This window comes from Dunckerocampus dactyliophorus, chromosome 1 (genome assembly GCF_027744805.1).
Source record: "Dunckerocampus dactyliophorus isolate RoL2022-P2 chromosome 1, RoL_Ddac_1.1, whole genome shotgun sequence".
Classification (NCBI taxonomy): Eukaryota; Metazoa; Chordata; class Actinopteri; order Syngnathiformes; family Syngnathidae; genus Dunckerocampus; species Dunckerocampus dactyliophorus.
Window position 1 is genome coordinate 32,444,349 of NC_072819.1, and position 21,439 is coordinate 32,465,787.

Here is a 21,439-nt window from a genome sequence, read left to right on the forward strand (position 1 = left end):
AACAACACCTTCATTTTTTTACAGTAATATTAGAAGAAACAAAACAATAAATAAAGTTGTAATTTTGGAAAAATGAGGTTGGAGAAAAAGTTATAATATTATGGATACGGTAAAATAAATATCATGGGGATAAAGTTGTAATTACGAGAAGAACATTTACAAGAAGAAAGTTGAAATTGGAAAATAAAATTTAAAAAAAAAACTACAGCAGAAATAGAAAAACCAGCCATAATTTTACGAGAATAAAATCAAAATATTAAGAGAAAAAAAAAGATATTCTAACCAGAAAAAAGTTGCTATTTTACTAGCATAAACTTGTAAAAATATGAGCAAGAATAATGTCATTTTAGTCGCACAGAGTTGCAATATTAAATAAAAAATTTAAACAAAATGAAAAAGTCATATTTTTTTTTAATTAAGTTGGTTAGTTATAATATTATGGAAATAAAGTCAAAATATTATGGAAATAGAGTCACCATACTACTAGAAAATGTACAAAGATTATTTAAGAAGAAAGCTGGAAAATAAAAATTAAAAAAACACCAAAAATGGGGGGAAAAGCGAAATTCATACTAATATTACACTACAAAATATCAAAGTGGCTCTTGCATCCTTTCATTTTTCAGAATGTGGCCCTCACTAGAAAAAGTGTGGACACCCTTGACATAGATCATTTCCTTGTGCATCATACTTTTAATGAAAATATTTGTTTCAAAAACAACACAGGCATGTTAATACACAATCTGAACTTTATATCATTTCTATTAAAGAGCAAAAATGTACAAAATATACAAGTGCTCAATCAGCCATATTCAATCAAGCAATCAGTGAGACAACCAATCAAATAAGATCTCCCACCCTACAGTGTAATATCTCTTTAGTTTGTATGACAAACATTGGGGGAAAGGAGCCAAGTGCATGTGGAGTGAGTGCTGGTGATTCCAGGGATTATGCTGGTTGGTTACATCACGTCAGTGCAGCAGGCAGTGTCTCAAAGGTCCATCTAGAATCCCTACTACGTGTTCTCCCGTGCAAAGCAACCTAACCCGAAACCAATTTACCATCCATCATATCTGTTCAGTCGCTTTAAGATAGACATCATATTTACAGAAAGAAAAATAAAAGAACTACAAAACCTAACATGCATGGAGCCTTTTCATCAATCTAGATGTGATATAGTGATGCAGATACAATGTATTTGTGAACTTATTTGAAATGGCTGGTGAGGTTTTAGAATTATTGTGTACAGGTGACTCAATAAATGAATGGTCTCATTTTAGTATTAATGCAGATGGTGAAACAGTGATATACTGACGATATTTTCGATTTTGTAAAGACATTCCCTTTCTCTTAAAAACAAACAAACTCATGTCTCTTCAACATGAATGGTCCTTAAGATAAAAAAAATGTTTGGATCTACAATATTTGATGGTCTGTTGATAGGTTATGAGTATTTATAAACAGAGGTGAAATGGCTGTTACTCTTAAGTACACGCTGGATATAAAGAGTGAGTGCACAAATGGTTTTGTTGAACACAGTCATATCAACACAATGATTTATATTGTCACTGGAATGGTATCTCTCAAGAGGTGTTGGGGTTTACACATGTTTATTTGTCCCAATAGAGAAGTAGACACTATAGAATGGTGGATCCAAAGGATCATTGCTATTTCTTTTTCTTAAAAAAAAAAAAAAACCTCTCCGTAGATCGCACCATTCTTTCATCCTCTCCTACAAAGGAAGTCCCATGCTTGGAAGGTAACGTGTGTATGTGTGTATGTAAATGCGTGTGATGTGTTTTTCCTTGCTTGAGTGGCTTAGTCAAGGGTCAATATGAAAGGCCAAAAGTTTTTCGGAGTGTAGATTGTTGAGAGTACGGAGATCTGGCAGTCGCAGGAGGAGTTTGGGGAATAGACAGGTGTCATCAGGACGGCGGCGAGTGATCAGTGATCGCAGGGCACGGATTAGACCCTCCTGTAGCTGCTCAACGGCGTGCACGTCTGAGATGCCAGAACGATCTGAGGAGAGCAGAGGACGCTGGTTCACTAAATCATTCTTTCATCATCATTCATCCATGTCCCTTGATGAGCTTTTCCCACCTGCAGAGACCAGCACCACAGCCATGAACAGGGCCATTTCATCAGGCTCAAGCCCCATGGAGCCCAACTTCTCACTGAAGTCAAACATTGCATCTAGTAGGGAGCCCATGCCCAAAGCCTGCAGGGTGGACAGGGGGTATGTTTGGCCATTCAGGAAGGTCACTGTATGCTCGGCAGCATTGAACAAGGTGCAGAACCTCACCATCAGAACCTAAGAACACAAGATTTTTTTTTTTTTTCAGCAAGTCTTATATTTTGCAATGGTTCAACAGAAGATGTCATATATGTGTTACCTGGAAGGTGCCCGATTTAAGCAGCATGACCTGGTCCTGCTGGCTAAGCTCCTGAAATCCTGGGATGCCCTTGGCGAATTCTACCACCTCCTTGACGGCAGGGGTGAAACACTGAGAAAAGGACTCCCAAATCTCCTGACTCGTGCGCTCTTCCCCAGATACAGGGCATGCATTAAGAGGACAGGCCTGGGATGACAGAAACAACATACAAATGCATGAGTTTTCAGCCAGATGAAATACATGACAGTATTTCAGGTTTCTTCCTGCACTTACCAGCACTTTTGCTCCCGGAGCTAACTTCCAAGGGCAGGAAGTCTGACTTGTGGCATTTCCTGCTTTGCAAAAATAATTGGCAGGGCCTCTTTGAGGGGTTGCACTATTTGACTGATGATTCTGATTTGCTGACACTAAGTAAGTGTAGCGATTGTTGTCCATGTTATGGAACATAACCTGGTTGTCATCAACTGGGCAAGACTGGTAACTCTGTCCAAAATGTGGTGTTGCTGCAATCTGCGAGAAAGTGCCATTTTGAGAAGTGCTGCTGTTGTTGTTATTGCTGGTGGTGATTTTAGCCCTCTTGGCTGTCCTCTCCTGGCTACTCCCACTGAAGATGTCATGGTAGGCTCTGGAGATGGCCCCGATGGCCTCTTTTGAGCTGCCATCTTCGTCGCTGCGGGGTGTATCTTTCACAGAGGATGAGTCCATGTCCATAGCAGCTGACTCATTTAAGCTGTTCATGTAGCTCTGCATCTCATCCAGAAGCCGCTGCTTCTCTCTTTTAGGTATGCGGCCAAAACGCACAGCTGCAGAAAACACACGCAAGATAGATCAACAACTTTACCCCCATTGTTTAGGTTTGACATATATATCAACATGGACACATATCTCTATTAAAAATGTTATATTGGCTACAGAAGCAGTGAATATTTCATGAACCAGCTGAACTGTTGTAGCACGAGGATCATGTATGTTGTAAGATGCAAACTCCCTTCTCCTCTTCCCTTTTCCCACAGTAACTATCAGCTGGAGATGCTATTTATAGACCCCGTGCTACCATCTGCCTCATCGTCTCCTTCATCAACCACTGTCTCCCTCCTTTCCCTCTCTTGTAAGTAGGGCAGTGGGGCAACGTGAGCGTGATGTCACTGGTACCGAGCTTGTGAGCGGCAGAAGGATGAGGGAGGTGGGCTTGAAGCGACAGCCAGAGTAGCATGAAGAGGAAGATTTGACATGGGAGAGGGGGTACATGGAAAGTAGGAGGGCTTGTGTGTGTATGTGCGTGTGTGGCTGCAAGGTGGGGTTAGATGAGGCAACTGAAAAGTTTTGGAATGTCAAAACTTATGAAAAAACACACAGTATGCTGGACGTGCCTGAACAGGTTTTGCACAGAAATCATATGGGTAAAATGATTTACTGGACTGTTGCTAGATTACTAAATACACACCAATTGTCTAATTGCCTGCAAGATAGAGCCAGCATAAAAGCAAAAACACAAAACCTTTCCATTGTGGTATGCTGTAATTTGGAAATACAGTATGCTGTTTCAGAGAAGAGATGTGACTTTATGCAAATACTGTACTTATATTTGCCTATGTTGCTAGGCTTGATGCCTGCCTGTGTGCTGTTAAATCAGGGTGTACTATATATTCAGGCAGTTGCATGTGGTTTTCCTGTTTTTGTAATCGTTGAAATGGAGTAAAAGTGGGTTTTTAGGTTGCGGTCCTTAACACTTAAAAGAAATGCCATCTTAAACGGGTCAGCCTAACTGTTTTTACTGTCAATGGGTTGCCACCCAGTTGTTTCCACGCACCAGAAGTGTCAGGCACATGCAGAAATAACGGTAACCTCTTTATTAGATCGGGCTGGGGGTGTAGATAAACAGAAACCCTGCAGAGAAGAAGCTGGCAAACTGCACCAACTAGGTCACAATGTATGACTACATTATAAGCCCAATTTTGTGGTTTTCTGGGTCAGCCAAGTTGTTTTTTTTTGTTGTTTTTTTTGCAGGGATACATGATCAATTAGTCCAGAGCAATCAAAAAGATGTGAGGTTTATTCTTGATAAAATCCTGTCACACTTCTGGCAGTTTTGTGCATCTTAATTGTTTCTCTATCCCCCGTGACGTTGTACAGGCATACACAAGGTAATCAAGTTGACCCTGTTCCAATTTCCTCAAATAATTCCTGTGTTTGCAGCAATTTCCCAGATGATAGATAGCTTCAGGGACTTTAAGGCTCCTCTACTCATAAATCTTTGTCTGAGGGGGAACTGGAAAAGAGCAGAGGGAACACGGTGGATACATGGAGGTGGGGGGAGCGTGTGCAAAACCAGAGCATCCAACCAAGAGTGTTGTTGGAGCAAACTGCTGAGGGTCATAGAAAGACATTTAGAAACTTAAGAGCGACAAAAAGCCAGATGGTACTTATTGGCAGTGCCTTAGCAGGTGCTGAAGTGCAGATAATGATTGAACTCATGGTATCATAACTTCAAAGACCATCCACATACCAGTTTTCACTCAGCCCCACATATCAGCTCCTCACTGCAACCTGACTGCCCATTTCCCTGCTGCTTTGCCTAATCAGGGCACTGTGGCAGCTCTTCACAGAGGCCTCTTGCATTAAACTGTGTCAAGATGTCTCACCATCTCTCGACATGCCAACAGACAGGCACTTCTTGAATCGACAGTGCTGGCACCGGTTGCGGTTCATGCGCATGATGAGACAGCTCTCGTTCTTCACACACATCTTGTAGTTGATGTTTTGCTGGATGCTGCGGCGGAAAAATCCCTGAAAGCATGATAAAAACATGTGAAAAGCTGAAAAAAACCCCAGAAATTTTAAGACTTCAGTTTGAAGGAGCTTGCCTTGCATCCTTCACATGCATGAACTCCATAGTGGAAACCAGATGCAATGTCCCCACAAACCTTACAGAGCAGCACCATCCCGCCATTTTCTGAGGAAAGAGCAGAAAGACAGTCACAGGGTGCAGTGGTGTGTATTAGAGGGATGGGCAGCAGTCTTGTATGCATTTTACACATAATAAAGAGTAGGGAGTAAATTAATGTGTATGAGCAAACTCGTCCTATAATCCTCATAATGCATTTTTTAGGAATCATTTCTATTGTCTATTTGATTTCCTAATGGGCGTGATTGGCATATGCCACTTTGTTGGGCAGCTTTGCAGGACCCCTAATTTTGCCTGGCATCAAGGCACCATTTAAACATGAGGCATACCCATGAGAAAAAAGTCAAGAAATTCTGTTTATTGAAGTTGCTGGTTGGTGCCCCACTGGATGAGTGCAAACTTAAATTTTGATATACAGTATATGTTAAGATACTGTTATTGTTGAGGATGGTGAGAAAATACATACTTGTGAAAGTTCCTGGGAAGCCACATGGTCTTTTTCCAGCAATTGGATGTGCATAGGTTTGCTGGGGAGTCGCTACTGCAGGAGGAGGGCTACTATAGACCTCCGGGAACTGGAACACCAGTTTAGAAGTTGGAGAGGGGGACCCTGCTGCCTTCTGTTTCAGTGCTCCAATTTCTGTGAAGGTAACCTCCTCTGGCGATGATGGCTGCGAGTGGGAGGAAGGTGACTGTGTCTGGTACCCACTTGAGGGGCTGCCTGGGCTGGGGCTGGCGCTTCCAGAGGAGCCTGCATATAGGATGACTCCTCCACCTGCTGACAAGGGAAAAGGCAGAGAGGTCAGATCACAACGTCATTCAAGGTTTTCAAGACAACCTCAAAACACTTCGTGCTTATTGGTATTTTCTGAAGGCACCGGGTCTGCCTTTCGCCCTAGGTCAGCTTCTGGCTTCTGAACAGGAAAAGCATTATGGAAAATGTATGAATTGATGGACATATACAATAATTGTAGTTCATTAATTCATTTTCATTCTGCTTGTCCTCACTAGGGTCAAAAGAGTATGCTGGAGTCTATAAAAAACACAGTGCCCCCCAGGGGCCCTTGGAATTGTGCTGTACACCAAACCACCCACCCCCAACCCCTACTGCCCATGGCTTGAGGCCACACCTGCATCTCTCTGGCTTTAGAAACGTTATGAACAGTTTAAGTGAGACCTTGCTATTAGCACCAGTGGATGCATTTGTTCTTAGCACCTTCAGGGAACGTATAGCCTTGTTTCTGAAAATGTAGAACTTGTTCATGCCCTCTTTAATCTGTGATGTAGCGTGGTGTAATGTTGCACAAGCCCAGAGGACAGGAGAGAAAAACTCCGTGAGAAGCTGCAGCGTCGTTGCCTCATCCTGAGTGTAATAAGCGTAATGGGGCTCTCAAAATGACAAAAAAAGTGCGCGCCTAAAACACAGCTGGTGACAGGGCAACAGAGCAAGGCAAAGCATCCACTGAAAGCACCAGGTTTGTTATTATCATGGAAGCGTCCTGTCTCATGTTTGTGCACAATGCCTACATGGACCGTGCGTGTACTCGCAGAATGTGGGACGTTATCGCCGTTCGGCTGTGCTTGCATCCGAGCTTTCTCTTTCCTCCGCACATACCCCTCCCTCCTCTCTTCACTTCTAGTCGTGCGTTGTGGATGAGCTGAGACACGGCCTCACGTGTCTGCGGGCTCCGCTGCCTCCTCCGCGCCAATAATAGCCGCGCTCGCTCTCCCGTGGCACCGTGCCCAACTCGGGAGAGCTGCACGACACCTGACCGCCGCCTCACATGCGTGCGCTCCTGACACGGTTTCAGCCCGAAACAAATCTGCAATCCCTTGTTGCGATGTGCAACAAAACCGAAGTCAGTGCTTTTAACAAAACTCCATCCCACTGCTGCTCATGCGCCACCAACACTTCATAGAGTCACGTGTTCGCATAGGAGAGGCCTGGCAGTGTGGATTGCACAAAAGGGTGAAGTTGTTAATGTTAACTATTCTTACTAATAAAAGTAATGAACACGCACATTTTGGGACAGGGATACATGATATGATACTGCATGATTCCCCACTGAATACTTTCTGCAGTTCAGAATTCCTACATGATCACATATAACAATCTATTAAGATCTAATACAAGAGTAAAATACATTTTGCATAGGTAATAATGCTCACGTTTGAGTCACACTGTAGAGGGTACAGTATGTTTATTAGTGATGATTGTAATTTGTCCTGCACTGCATCATAGACATACTGTTACATTAATACATGACAACTTGGGTGGCATTAGATTCTGCAAGCCGTCATGACACAGGGGCACCATATGGGGTGGGGGAAGTTAGGTGGAAGTTAATTCCAATGACCCAAAAAATAGAGATGTGGTGACAACAGCTACCCGGGGGCAGCCCAATGTGATTTTTCTTAAAGGACGCAAAATTCCTGGTGGCGCCCCTGGTATGATATCAGTGTATGTGGAAATGATGCAAATGCATGCATCTGCCTGCCTGTGTTGCAGTACATGTGCTTGCCTTCCTGATGCACACAGTATTTGTTGAGCTGAAACGTTGAGATAATCTCTCAGCCAGCACGTGTTGCTGGATTTGTTGACTCATGCCAGCCAGAGCCACAGACTCAACAGAGTGCAGGCCTGAACCTCACCTTTTCCACAGCTTACATACAGCCATCCCAGGCCCTGCCCTCCTCCCACACCTTGCCTTAACACATTGCATGTCCACCTGAAGGCTCACATGTGCAGTAAATGTATGAACCTGAGAGCCACTGCGCTGTAAACACTGTGAATTAACAATCCCAAACTGGCAAGTGATACTGTCAATATAGATGGTGTAAACATTCAAAGCTCCCTGTGGTTGTCTATTTTTTGCTGATATCTTGTTGTCAACCAATCTACAAAAAATATTTGGCACAAAGACATTCAAGAAATGCTTATAATGATTGCCATCGTCAGGTAACATCACAGTACAACTATTTAATGTACGAGGTATACGCTTAGTTCAAATAGCATGAAATCCTCTTTTTTTATTTTAAAAATATTTTTATTGTCTCTCCTTGTAAACTTATTGATAGAAGAATTGGCCCAAGGCTACCATAGTAGTAATAGGCATCCTTGTGTCTCGAGAGACAATTGTATGGAGACCATGTGCTGCCCATTCAACATGGGCTCCCTTGCTTGGTCCAGTGGTACGCGGAGCGTTACAATTTGGAGCTGGTTTGGCTGCAGGAGCAAGGTGGGTGAAGTGTCATGCCCTAGAGACACAACGACAGTGACTGGGTGGAGGGAGTGAGGATCGAACCGACAACCTCTGCACGACCTGCTCTACCACCTGAGCCACAGTTACCCCAAAGGTATACCATAAACTGTGCTTAAGTCAACCATTAAGTTCAGTGCATTAGTATGCCTGCAGGCCATCTATTCATTTATATGACAGTTTCCCCTCATCCTTAGAGACTTCCCAAGCAAGCTGAATTGGATTGACTATAGCACACTGTCACCCGGCACAAGACACTTTAGAATTTAGGTCACTCTAGACAGCATTAATTGAAGAGACAATCAGACTTCAATGCCAATCCTGAGCTTACCCGTGCACACACTAATCTGCCTGTGACTGGAGTCAGGCACAGAAACGTGAGCAGGGAAGAACTTTACGGATACATTCACTTGTCTCCTTTCCACTTTATCTCCTACTTTTGGCTATTGTTCAGGTGGCATCCATCAAGGATAACCATGACATACTGGTTTCCAAGAGAGGTGTTACAATAAAAATGATGCAGGAAAATAGAAATGGTTACTGTGCGCTACAGCTAGCGATTTGTAAGAGCTACTTTGGTTTTTGCAGTAGACACAAACTGAAACTGAGTGTAAGTAGGTCAATATCACAGGAACCTGCCTCAAGCATCTCTCCAAACTGATGCTGCACCACACAACTTCTGACTCATGCAATTATAAGGGGCGCTGGTGGGGCTAAATTAGATTATTGAGGGAGTGATATAGGTTTTGAGTGTAATATTCCAACCAGAATGTGCTGTGGACTTGTTCACATTTAAAAACCTAATGATTTTGTAACTATCCTGCTAGTTTGTTTATAGAGCCTTATACTAAAACTAACTGTTAATGCTTATGTCTTCTCAGTCGCCAGTATGTTGCATAGTATAGAATACTTGTGCAGTAACACAAGGCTTATTAATGGGTGTAGGTTCGATTCCCCTGACTGACAAAGGCGAAGATGCCTACACCATTGCTATCCTCTATCTTCTATTCTCTCTTTCCTCTTAGTCTTTCCCCTCTTAAAACGTACAGTGTTCGGTGGCTTTACAAATAAAACAACAGCAATACAACTAGAACAGGAAGAGTATACCAGACGCACCTGTCAGGAAAAATTAACATACAGGCCACCCATACTGGATGACTAAGTTGCAGAAAAAAAAAGTATCACTACTGCGATGGGGTAAAGGGAGTATATGCAACTCACTCCAAATTGAAAAAAAATGTAACAGAGTGAAAAAAATGTCTATATTTTTCACAATTACAAATTAAACTGCAAAAATTTTGTTCGCACAAATAAAATAACTGGCGTTCATGGCTGTCACTCACAGCGGTTGGTATTCATGTACATGCATGGCACGTATACACACACAAAAGCTGTCTCAGAGAAGCGATCGGCAATTTGCATTGTTGTTTTTATGATAGGCTATACATTCAACAATAGCTAACGTTAGTCGCGAAACTTTGCTAAATTGCTATCATTAGCTGACAACAAACATAACTAGTGGACATGCACGTGTTACATTGGCGTACTCAAAACAGGAAGAGGCTGGCTATAATGCTAGCAAGTAATTACAAATGTTTGGTGTCCTCCATAGAAGGAACACGCTGCATACGGTCCCTTTAAATTGATTCTTTTTTTTGTGTGTGTGTAAAAATTGTCTTAGTAAGCATGCATGCATGCTTTTTGTTATCCTACACTCTGCAAAAAAGTAGACCATTGTACCATCACTGATTTATGGCTTTGGAGCATATTTTTTTGTCCCTTGAAGTGGTACAAAACAGCCAATTAAAAGTCCAACGATGTTACTGTAAATCATAGCCCACTTGTTATGTACCTATCTTTCAGGCAATGTGTGGTCACCTCGGTTAAAAAGACAGCAACCTCCTTCCTTTTAAGTGCACGTGCATTTAAAACATTCCCTTGAGCCTGCACGGTGTTTTTAATCTGATATCTGTGTCCAAACGGCTCAGGATGAGATCCGTTCGCTTTCAAAACACAGTCACGTTCCAGCAGCAAACACGCCCTAATCGGATATTTGCCCCGAAACGATGACACGGGGACAGATGCTGCAGAGACAACATCGACTCAGCCTCCACTGCACGCGGGGGCGGGGCTTAGTGGCTGACACTTTCCACTCACGCAAAAGGCGCATGAGGCGGAGAAACGTGACGAATGAAAAAAAACACTTAATGCATGGAATCGCTGACCCACTGACCAAACTCCGTCACCATCTCCCGCAGGCAGTAACGACACTGAAGCGCCTGTGAGAGAGCGGAAGCGGCGGGGGGCGGGGTCATGTAACTCACGCGCCGCACGAGGCTCTGCGAGGGAGGCCACGTGAGTGTTGTGTTTTTGTTTTTTGTTTTTTTGCAGGCGTTTTCCAAACTTCTCTCCAGTCAGGAGGAAGAGCTTTGTGTGCAATGATTACAGAGGCAAATTAAACAGAGCAGCATGCTGTCTTCCGGGTGGTCTAACTGTGTGTCACCTAGATGGATGCACTTTGGATGCAGCGCGTCTAGGACCCCTGTTTATTGACATATCTATTGCAGCAGTCATCACAGCAAACGCCACATCTTTTTTTATTCTCACCATGTACATTAGACAAAATGCTGAGGAAGAAGTTGTATTGTGACACAAGTACTAATTACTATTTTCTTTGTCATCTATAGCAGTGGGCCCCAATCTATTTGAGCCCACCTTCTGGCTTGTTTCTGTCAAACCTCTGAGGACTGGTGGTCAGTTGGGAATTACTGTAGTGTCTTGATGCTGATTGGTGTTTTGACTGTCCAGCATGGAAAACCCAGTCTTTCACAAGTAAATGGATGGGCAATGGCAACGTCTTCAATGCCACTGTGAAAGTTAACTTTAATCCAAAATGACGGAACAACAGACACAAGTGGCTTGGGGCATTACTATGCCTGGAAGCAATTAAATATTTGTTTTATAGGACTAGCTGCTGTCATAATTTCAGTCCCAATTTTCAGTTACTTTATCCTCACTGGCCTGGGATGTTGTTTTTTTTTTTTTTTTTAGCACCGATAACACAAAGCTGTACTGCAGGCTGTTTTTTTCTTTACATATTTTATTTAGCTACTTTGCATATCATGACCTACAGTGTATTGGATTAGCTTTAGCATGTTTGATGAACAAAAGGTTAAGAATATAAAGGTAGCCTTGTCATTCTTCAGTTTGTATGTATGCAGCCCAAAAACTGTGGACACCCTTGCCCTGGAGGCTGTAATCTTGGCAGATAATACCAACTCCAACAGATCACAGCATTATGACTGCATTTCTAGTCAGAGAATGAAAATGGTTAAATACATACTTAGTTAAATACATTTTACATTAGTTTAATTAACTCAACTAATAAAATAATTTAATGGTATTGTGGTTGTAGATTACAGTGGTGTAGAACTGCACTGCACTACTGAGAGCTGTTTGCAATACCTCACCTCTGTCAACTACATGACATTTACATGAAATATTAGGCACAACTCTTAAGTATAGATTCTGTTCTGTTGTACAACCACAATAAACCTATTGTATAACTGATCCCCCTGTGACGGTGTTAATCAACCATTGTTATTATATGGTACAGCTGCAGTACATCCAGAATGCTGCTGCTCGAGTCCTGACTAGAACCAGGAAATATGACCATATCAGTCCAGTACTCAGGTCTCTGCACTGACTTCCTGTCGCTCAGAGAATAGACTTTAAAACAGCTCTGCTTGTGTACAAGTCTTTTCATGGTCTTGCGCCAAAGTACATCTCTGACATGTTAGAGCCACATAAACCATCTTGTGTTCATCCTGCGGGTTCCCAGAGTCAGAACTAAACATCATGAGGCTGCGTTTCAGTTTGATGCTGCCAAAATCTGGAACAATCTTCCAGAAGATGTGCGACAATCGTCAACTTTGTCAATGTTCAAATCCAAACTGAAAACACTTCTATTAAACTGTGCATGTGACAACTGAAAGTATTTGATTTGCACTCTTCATTCTTAATCTTTTTTGTTTTATGGAATGATTTATGGAACTTTATGTAATGACTTCATGTTTTTATGGAATTATTTTAATGAAGTGATTGTACCCTTCTTTTCTGTAAAGCACTTTGAATTACCTTGTGTATGAATTCTGCTCTATAAATAAACTTGCCTTGCCTTGCCTTGTATTTTAAGGTTATCAGTCTGGCGCAGTGTGACTGAAGTGGTGGGCATATGCCAATGCTTGTCCGGAAATTGTGAGATTGTTGAGTTCTTTGACTTGCCTTTATAATTAGCAAACCTGATGTCGAGTCTTTTGAGTGCAGTTCACATACATTTAAAGCCTTGCGCATTTACTGCAGTTGCAGCAAATGCAGGTCAACTCTCACAAAAGTTAAATTTTTTGTCAGCTTTTCTGCTTTTTGTTGTAATACCTAAAGTCAGAAATACCAGATAGAGCATGAGTTACTTGCTTAATCAAACTCACTTCTTCTAATACTACATTCTTTACTGTCTTTCCAATGTGAAAACACCAGCCTATTTTGTCACTGTTAACAAGAGAGCCATGACACGCTGAGTGTGTTTTGCTGTAAGTCCAATATTACCTTCAGATTGTAATGGCATGCCAATGCAAGTGCAAGGTGTGGACATCACCTGCGCAGGAACGTGACTGTGCCATGCTATTAATGATTCACTGCTAAGTAGGAAAGAAGAGGAAGCGTAGGACATGTGCACTTTGGTTGACCTCGACAAAGAGCTGGCTAATGTCCCACACCGTTTAACTTTTAGGTTGGCCTTAATCTAGGAAACAAAACACACCCTTCTATGCCAAAGTTTCACTGTGTTGATAATGCACCATTGCATGTGAGCGGCAACGACAGGTCGCGATAAGAGCAGCAACAACAGCGACAACAGTGACAGCTTCCCAGCTGCACGTGAGTTTGTTTTCATGGAGCTCAGCAGGAAGTGGACAGCATCACCGCACAGTGATGCGATCCATGCACTGACATTTAAGTATGCATTTATGGAGATCTTAGCATTTGATTCACCTTGAAACTTTGTAAAGCAACAAATACTTCAAGTTAGCAGTCTTGCGTGCAAAGGTGATGTTGTTTGCATTTCTAGGCTTCTGATAAAAAACAAGCTACACATGCGTCATTGTTATAAGTACAAGTCATTATATTGTAATATTAAAATTTGGGATGCTCCAATCAGGGTTTTATGATGCCGATTCCGATAACGATCATCCATGAGTGAAATCGGCCGATACCGACACTGATCACAGGTAATTATTAAAAAATAAAAAGGGGAGGTGCCCAATGTGGTTTTTTTCAAGGGGCTCGCAATACCTGGTTGCCCTCCTGCTATCGGCTATATGATATGAAAAATGGAACTATAAAATCACCTTCATTTAGACAAAAATATATTTGACTTACTTTTTCAAGACAACATGTATCACTCGTGAAACTTACAGAGGATGAGACGCCTTCTTTAAAGAGAGTTTGGATGTGAGAGTACGTTCTAGCAGGACTTAAGTGAGAGAGCAGTCGGCAAACCCGGTGTCTTCCACCGCTGAGAGAGGCTGGTCATCTAGTTCGATGAATTCAGTTATATTTCGAGTTATTTGCTTTAGATTTCTGATTGTCATGCACATACAGACGAGTGTTGTCCAGCCTTGGCTACATAAACTGCCGATTGACTGATAATCACATCGTGAGGCTCGAAAAGTCACCATGTGTTTGTTCTTCAATTGCCGTAGTAAATTAAGGCTTTATAACGTGCTACCCCGACGAGTTATTTTTAGTGGTATGTTTTGCAGGGTTTAAAATTTATATCACTCTCACAAATAGCAGGTAAGTTCCAACCGGCAGACATGTTTGCTTTGGGTTTGGCACGCCTGCGCATTGCGAAGGAATGTGGGCGGGGGACGCTCGCTACAGTCCGCATGCTGCAATAGTACGAGCCAGAGGCGAACGGCTTTTGTGATCGGTAAAAGGCATTTATTGGCATATGCCGATCACGTGCTTTTTCACAGAAATCGGCTGATATTGATCGGTGGCCGATCGATCCGAGCATCCCTAATTAAAATACATATGCTAATTGAGTCACACCAAAATGAAATGCTAAATATTTTCCATATCACAGTTTATAGCAATCTTACTCAATTGGATAAAAAGGATGAAAAATCTTCTTACCACCAGGGCTGTTGTCCATTTCTCCTGAAGATCTTAGTGGCTTGAAAGAAAACTTGAAGATAAACTTTGAACTCAAATCAGACTGAAACAGATCTTTTCAAGATTTGTCAAAGCCAAAACACCTGCTCCATGGAGCAAAACAATGAAGGTGATGGAACTGGCTTAAAGTGTCCCCTCCCTGTTAACTGTGTGCAGACTGGTGTCTCTGCCTCAGTGTGGACTTGGAGCGCTTCTTCTCGGAGGTAACCTGGATACTTGCTGCGCTCCGCTTCCCGCGTCTCTGCTAGTGAGGATTAAAGCCTTCTACGCATGCCTTCCAAGAAAGTAGACTCAGCACATCCGCGTGTGTCATGCGTGACACACACACCCACTGATACAAACACCCACATTCATCACGTTTGCAGGTGAGTAGAAAATGTGAGCGCCACCAACTTGTGTTTGTGTGGAATGTGGCTCAGTCTTTGTACCTCGCCGAGTCCTCTCGCTCTCTTTCCCTCGTCCCCCCCCCAACTCACCCCTCCCTTTTTGGTGCCTTTTCATTGGCGGGGATGTGAGGCTGAGGGGAGTTTGAAGTGCTTATTCGACCGTGCTGTGTGTTCAGTAAAGCCGCGCAACATGTGCGCTCTCCATGTGCCGGCCTGAGCGCTGCCCTACTGATACACATTTTATGCAAAACATACAGCTTGTGCTGCTCAGGGCAGAGGCGCCTGTAGGATGAAGCACGTGGACAATGGGCTTGGCTCACCGTGACTGCTTGCTTCTTCTAAGAAGCGATGCCGGCTGCGAGTTGGTGGTAAACACGACGGCATGCCAAACGCTGGGCAAGTGCCATGGGTACTAGGTGCACCCACTGATGTCCTATCCATCTATCCATCTCTAATATCAGTTTGATGCCCTGCTGATTTTGTAAATAAACATCCTTACAAAGATAGTCCAGCACTTAAATTACTTAGGGAGACACAATGTAAAAAAAAACAACAAAACATTAAACAAAGGTTATAAATTAATTGGCATTTAATTGAGAGAAATAAGTACACCACTCACGTTCAAAGGAGCTGCAAGCATTATATCCCGCCCTCTTCCTGGTCCGACCATGTAAGTCACGACCCACTATAATACACAGTCATACAACAAAAAGATCATGTCATATTATAAAAGCAGTGCTTGGAAAAGCATATGATTTCATTCACCGGTTCAACAAGAATATAGCAACCACCAAAGTATCAGTTTTTTAATTTTTTCATTCTAGAAGATTGCCTTTGTGACATGCACGCACGACGGGAATGCACATTTTTTGTGCAGGATTGATGGTTGACAGCCTGAATGCCAGTCATCTTATTTGGCTCGAACTGCAATTTTTTTGCAAAGATTAACTTCTAATTGTGACAAATCATTTATGTGTTAAATTTGTTCTCTTAAATTACTATTGGTAACATATGCTAGCCGTTTGGTGGTCTTGTATTTTCTGTTTTTAAAAAAATAATAATTTTGAGCCGGCCACATAAAGTAGCTAAAAAAGGGATAGATTTTTTGACATGAAGTTGTCTGACCTCAGCTCTCAAAGTGGGGTACGCCAATTGTGGTAGGGGGTACGTGAATAAAAATGAAAAACAATTAGCACCTAGGAGAACAGAGCAGAAAGGAGCATGTAGTTGTTCATTTTGTGCATTGAGAGTGTTTAATCTTAAAGATTTCTTTTATATTTACAGTTTATATTGTTCCAATCCCCGCATGGCGTTTTAGTCAATTTTTGACCCGGATATACTATCAAATTAATTAACCAATTATTATGTTCGATATTTAAAGTTAAATAAGATAAAAATATGTTTATGTTTTTTAAGAGTGCAGGAGTAGGGGGTACAAGGCTTCAGGTCAAATGTCTGAAGGGGTACGTGACTGTAAAAAGTTTGACAACCACTGAAGGAAAGGCTTCTTGAGACGTCATCTGTACTTCTGTGAAGAAGGTGTCGGCCGTTTCGCTTCTCATCCGAAGAGCTTCGTCAGCAAACTAATAAGTGCTGGTAGCCTAGGCCTTAAATACAGTAAGAGTGGGCGGAATTGGTGTGCCAATGCCCTCCTCCTATTGGTTCCTTACACTAAGACTGGGAGGAGTTGTGGTCTAATCCTCTCCTACTATTAGCACCTCAGATCAAAGGGAAGTGTAGCTCCCTGTAGTTGGGTATGAACGACTCTGATGCTGGCTCGTTAGCATCTATTGTTCTGGCTCGGCCCTGGCTCCACCTCATTTGCAAAACTAAGAGCTGTGGGTTTTGGTCTCAGTAACCTGCTGAACACAGGGTCCACATTAAACCTCAAACCACCATTCCGATTCAATGATGGGTTCTGTTGTTTGACAAAAATAGCTTCCTTTACTCCTCTTTCAAACCATCTGTTTTCTTTGGCCAACATCTTTACCACGCTGTCCTCAAAAGAGTGATTGGTTGCTTTAAGGTGTAGATGTACTGCTGATTGAGGCCCACTAGAATTGTCCCTGCGATGTTGATAAAGCCTTTTTTGGAGCATTTGCTTAGTTTCCCCAAAGTAGTGCTCTTTGCATTCCTCATCTTTACAGTGGATGGAATAGACCACATTGCTCTGTTTTAGACCACAACTCCTCCCAGTCTTAGTGTAAGGAACCAATAGGAGGAGGGCATTGGCACACCAATTCCGCCCACTCTTACTGTATTTAAGGCCTAGGCTACCAACACTTGTTAGTTCGCTGACGAAGCTCTTCGGATGAGAAGCGAAACGTCCGACACCTTCTTCACAGAAGTACAGATGACATCTCAAGAAGCCTTTCCCTCGATGGACAACTCCTGTACGACTGAGAGCCTACACAGACGCTTTGACAACCACTGTTGTATGACATCCTCATCAGCAGTGTAGTGCATTAACATTGACTCATCGGTGTTACTTTCTCTCCGTTGTATCACTGCGCATGTAAACACTGTGCAACACATACACAACAATGGACAGGTGACACTACCAAGTCATACAATAGGAGAGAAAGTAAAGCTGAACGATTGTGAGGTCTAATTTTTTCGAGGAGGCATTTTTGTGATGCAAATGTATTACACTTTTGAACGCATATTGTTTTGAGAAGCCAAACTCTTTACTTAAGTGGCCCCGCCAACTAACCGGAATTATAGTACGTTCCTCCTCACCAAAATCCGAAAACCAGAAATCGACTCACAAGACCAAGTGGGCGGTAAGTCACTGCTGATGCGCTACACTGCTGACGGGAATGTCATACAACATTGTGTCAAAAAATCCCTTTAAGTTCACTCAAAGGTTGTAGTGCATTTTAAATTCACCCTGAAATTTCACCTGAAAGCAGAATATCCCTAACTTTTTGTGAGTAGGGTATTCGCTCCCCTACCCACCAGCAAGCATCCTGACCCTCAGACTGGTTATGTGCCCATAAAACACACAAATTACTCCTGTCCCTTTTAGGAAAGTACACTTAATCTCAACAGTCTCCTCCATTCAAACCTGTCCACCAACATGGGCAAGACCTAAGAGCTGACAAAAGGCCTCAAGGACAAGATTGTAGGCCCAAAGAAGACTGTAATGGGCTACACGACCATCAACAAGAATCCAGGCTGGAAAGAGACCACTTCTGGTACAGTAATTTTGATATAATAATCAATCGGCATTGCTCCATGCAGGCTCCATGCAGGCGTTCACTGCATCTACTTTCATTGATGCTTGTTTGTAGGTCTTATAGCCTTCACTTTTGTCTTCAGTAAATTAAGAGAATGTTCTATTAGGTTGAAATGAGGCCACTAACTTGGCCATTGAATAATATTTTATTTCTTTTCTTTCAAAAAGTCTTGAGTTGCTTTCGCAGTATGTTTAGGGTCATTATGCGCTTCACGGGGCAGATTAAATTCTGATGATCAGCTTTGCAGTTATATGCCTGACTGTGAGCAGAGTGTAGACCTATCCACTTCACAATTCATTTTCTTACTTCTGTCAAAAGTCAAATCATCAATAAACGCCAGTGAGCATGTTCCATTAGCAGCCACATTGCCATCAAGTTTAAAAAAATGTGCATGTTAGGCTAATAGTTGACTCTAAATTGTCTATAGGTGTGAATGTGAGTGTGAATGGTTGTTTGTCTATACATGTCCTGTGATTGACCAGTCCAGGGTGTACCACACCTCTCACCCAGTGTCAGCTGGATAGGCCTGAAGTTGAATGAATGTTACACTGGTTTTAACCCTGTTGTCATGTTTTTTCTTGCACTTTTTTAATGATAAGGTTGCGTCTATACTGTATATATAATAATATATATATACAGTATAATATATATTATATAATATATAATATATCACCCCATTCTTTTAATTTTAGACTTAAGCCTTCTTCCTCTCCTATTGACCCACTCCCCCCTCGCTTTTTTAGGGAGGTGTGGGCAACTATTGGCCCCTATGTTTGTAATATCAACAGCAGCCTGTCCTCTGGTGTTGTCCCATCCTTTTGTAAGAAGGCTGCTGTTGAACCTTTGCTTAGAAAAACGGGTCTTGATCCTTCAATTTTATGTAATTATCTGCCTATTTCAAAACTACCACTTGTCTAAAAGATTTTAGAAAAAACGTTCTTGCACAGATACAGCCTTTTTCAGATGAAAATGGGATTTTAGACACCTTTCAGTCAGGTTACAGGGCCTTCCATAGCAGGTTTTTAATGATCTATTTTCAATGACTGATTCTGGTGGTTCAACCATTTGAGTGCTTTTGGATCTGACTGCTGCTTTCGACACAGTGGAACATACTATTTTTTTTTATTTCGCTTGGAAGACTCTGTGGGTGTCATGGGGACTGCCCTTGAGTGGTTTTGGTCTTACCTGTCCTGGAGATGCCTTCCTGTGGGACTTGGGGACTACACAGTCAAGGGGGGCAGTGGACGAGGTGGAGTCCCCCAGGGATTAATTCTTGGGGATGTCCTGTTTACTCTATACATGGTCCCACTTAGTGCAATATTCAGAAAACATGGAATCTCCTATCATTTTATGCAGATGACTGCCTAATTTACTTTCTCGCTTACAGTTAGTCCAGAACTCTGCGGCACGGCTTTTAACAGGAACCAGAAAGAGCACAATTCTAGCCCCAGTTCACTGGCTGCCTGTTCGTTTTAGAATTAATTTTAAGATTTTATTGTTTGTTTTTAAGGCGTTGAAATGGGCTGGCCCCTCAATAGGTCTCGGACCTCATCCAAATTTACACTCGAGCGCACACACTGAGGTCCTTGAGACCAGGGGAGACCGGGCCTTTTCTGTAGTCGGCCCCAAGCTGTGGAACATTCTCCCCCCCTCATGTAAAAACGGCCCCCACAACTGAATGCTGTATGTCTCATTTTAAGAGTTAAAAGCCAGAGATTATTTTATTTTCTTTTTAATTTGAATTAGTTTTATTTATCACAGTTTGTATTTTTACCTACTTTTGTATTTATTTATTTTATTGTGTTAAATATTATAATGTTTTAAATGTCTTCATTTTCATTTGACTTATTAGTTTTTACTGTAGTAATTTATATTTTTACTGTCTGTGCAGCACTTTGGAAAGTGTTTATAAAATGTGCTATAGAAATATAGTGAATTGGGAAAACTATGATTATTTTTTTTTATTTAGTTTTAACTTTATTTTATGCACACCTGGAAGTAAGACTCCAAGGTGAATTAGACAAAAACTGTACCTGTAGATTTGTCCCATCCAAATATGACATCACTACTATTAAAGAAAATATGACTAACAAAAATCGAGAACAATTCTGTTTCTAGAAATGGACGTTTATTTTTTTCAAACAAACAAAACAATACAGTGTGAAGTCCTTATCCAGCCGCTGCGTTGTCAAGCTAACAGGGCTAACATCCCAAGTCCATAAATCAGTAGGGAAGCTGTCCTTATTTCTATCAATGTATGCAGGAGTATGGCATTTTGCTGGGAAACATACATCCGAAAAATATCGGCGGCTCGAAAGTACAACCCGTAGCTCAAAGTGGTTTACTAGTCAACAAAAGCCTGTATCCCCAACGATGGTAAAGGGCTGGTTATCTAGTGTGGCTAGCATTGTAGCCAGTTCTTCGGCAGCGCTGGCGTCCTGGCAGGCATTCAAAACACCGTCGTTGCGATGCTGGCGAGAAGTGCACACGCCGACATGCCATGATTGTTTACAAGTTAGCTCGAGTGGAAGGGGGAAGTGACGACAGGCCGTTAGCAAGTGCAGTACGTCACAGAAAATGAGCGTTTGATTTGTCCACCGTAGCCCACGTGGGTATTCTCGCCACGCCATATTGGAGAGGTTTTTTTTTTTTTTTATTACTGTTTATCAGAGCTATTTTAATGCTATCAGATTTATCAGTATCACATCATAATTCGGCCCGATAATTATCGGTCAGCAATAACTTATTGATGATAATCAATGAATAAATGGTTTGCTTTATATTATTGAATTTGGCAGAATCAATATAATGGGTATCTTAATTCCATTGTCAATTTTGACCGTGATGCACCAACCACACCTATTTTTTGCCATCTCTCTTGTATAATTGTGTTGTTTGTAAATCTTAATGGGAGCAAAATGCAGACTCAACAATTCATATAGTCTTTATCTTCTTCACTTATCCTGAATTGAACAGGTGAAAATTACTCCACAGTAACCAAATGACTTTTTGTGAGTCAGCT

General features: G+C 42.0%; 1 protein-coding gene across 1 annotated transcript; it reads right to left on the minus strand.

Annotated features, from left to right (window-relative positions):
• Window positions 1-667: 667 nt before the first annotated feature.
• On the minus strand, window positions 668-15,221 carry nr1d4a (nuclear receptor subfamily 1, group D, member 4a). Its single transcript, XM_054796773.1, has 8 exons — window positions 14,754-15,221; window positions 5,765-6,076; window positions 5,258-5,346; window positions 5,036-5,180; window positions 2,667-3,196; window positions 2,394-2,579; window positions 2,101-2,311; window positions 668-2,019 (listed from the first exon to the last, which is right to left on the minus strand). Exons 1-8 carry the CDS (start codon window positions 14,770-14,772, stop codon window positions 1,823-1,825), a joined length of 1,689 nt encoding a protein of 562 aa, XP_054652748.1. The 5' UTR covers window positions 14,773-15,221; the 3' UTR covers window positions 668-1,822.
• Window positions 15,222-21,439: the final 6,218 nt, after the last annotated feature.

Bases quoted from the DNA above. Each gene is read 5' to 3' on its own strand.
- nr1d4a (XM_054796773.1), bottom strand. The intron at 3,197-5,035 runs GTGAGACATCTT...TGTTTTCTGCAG, and splicing joins TGTTGGCATGTCGAGAGATG to CTGTGCGTTTTGGCCGCATA. The intron at 2,020-2,100 runs GTGGGAAAAGCT...TGCTCTCCTCAG, and splicing joins TGTGGTGCTGGTCTCTGCAG to ATCGTTCTGGCATCTCAGAC.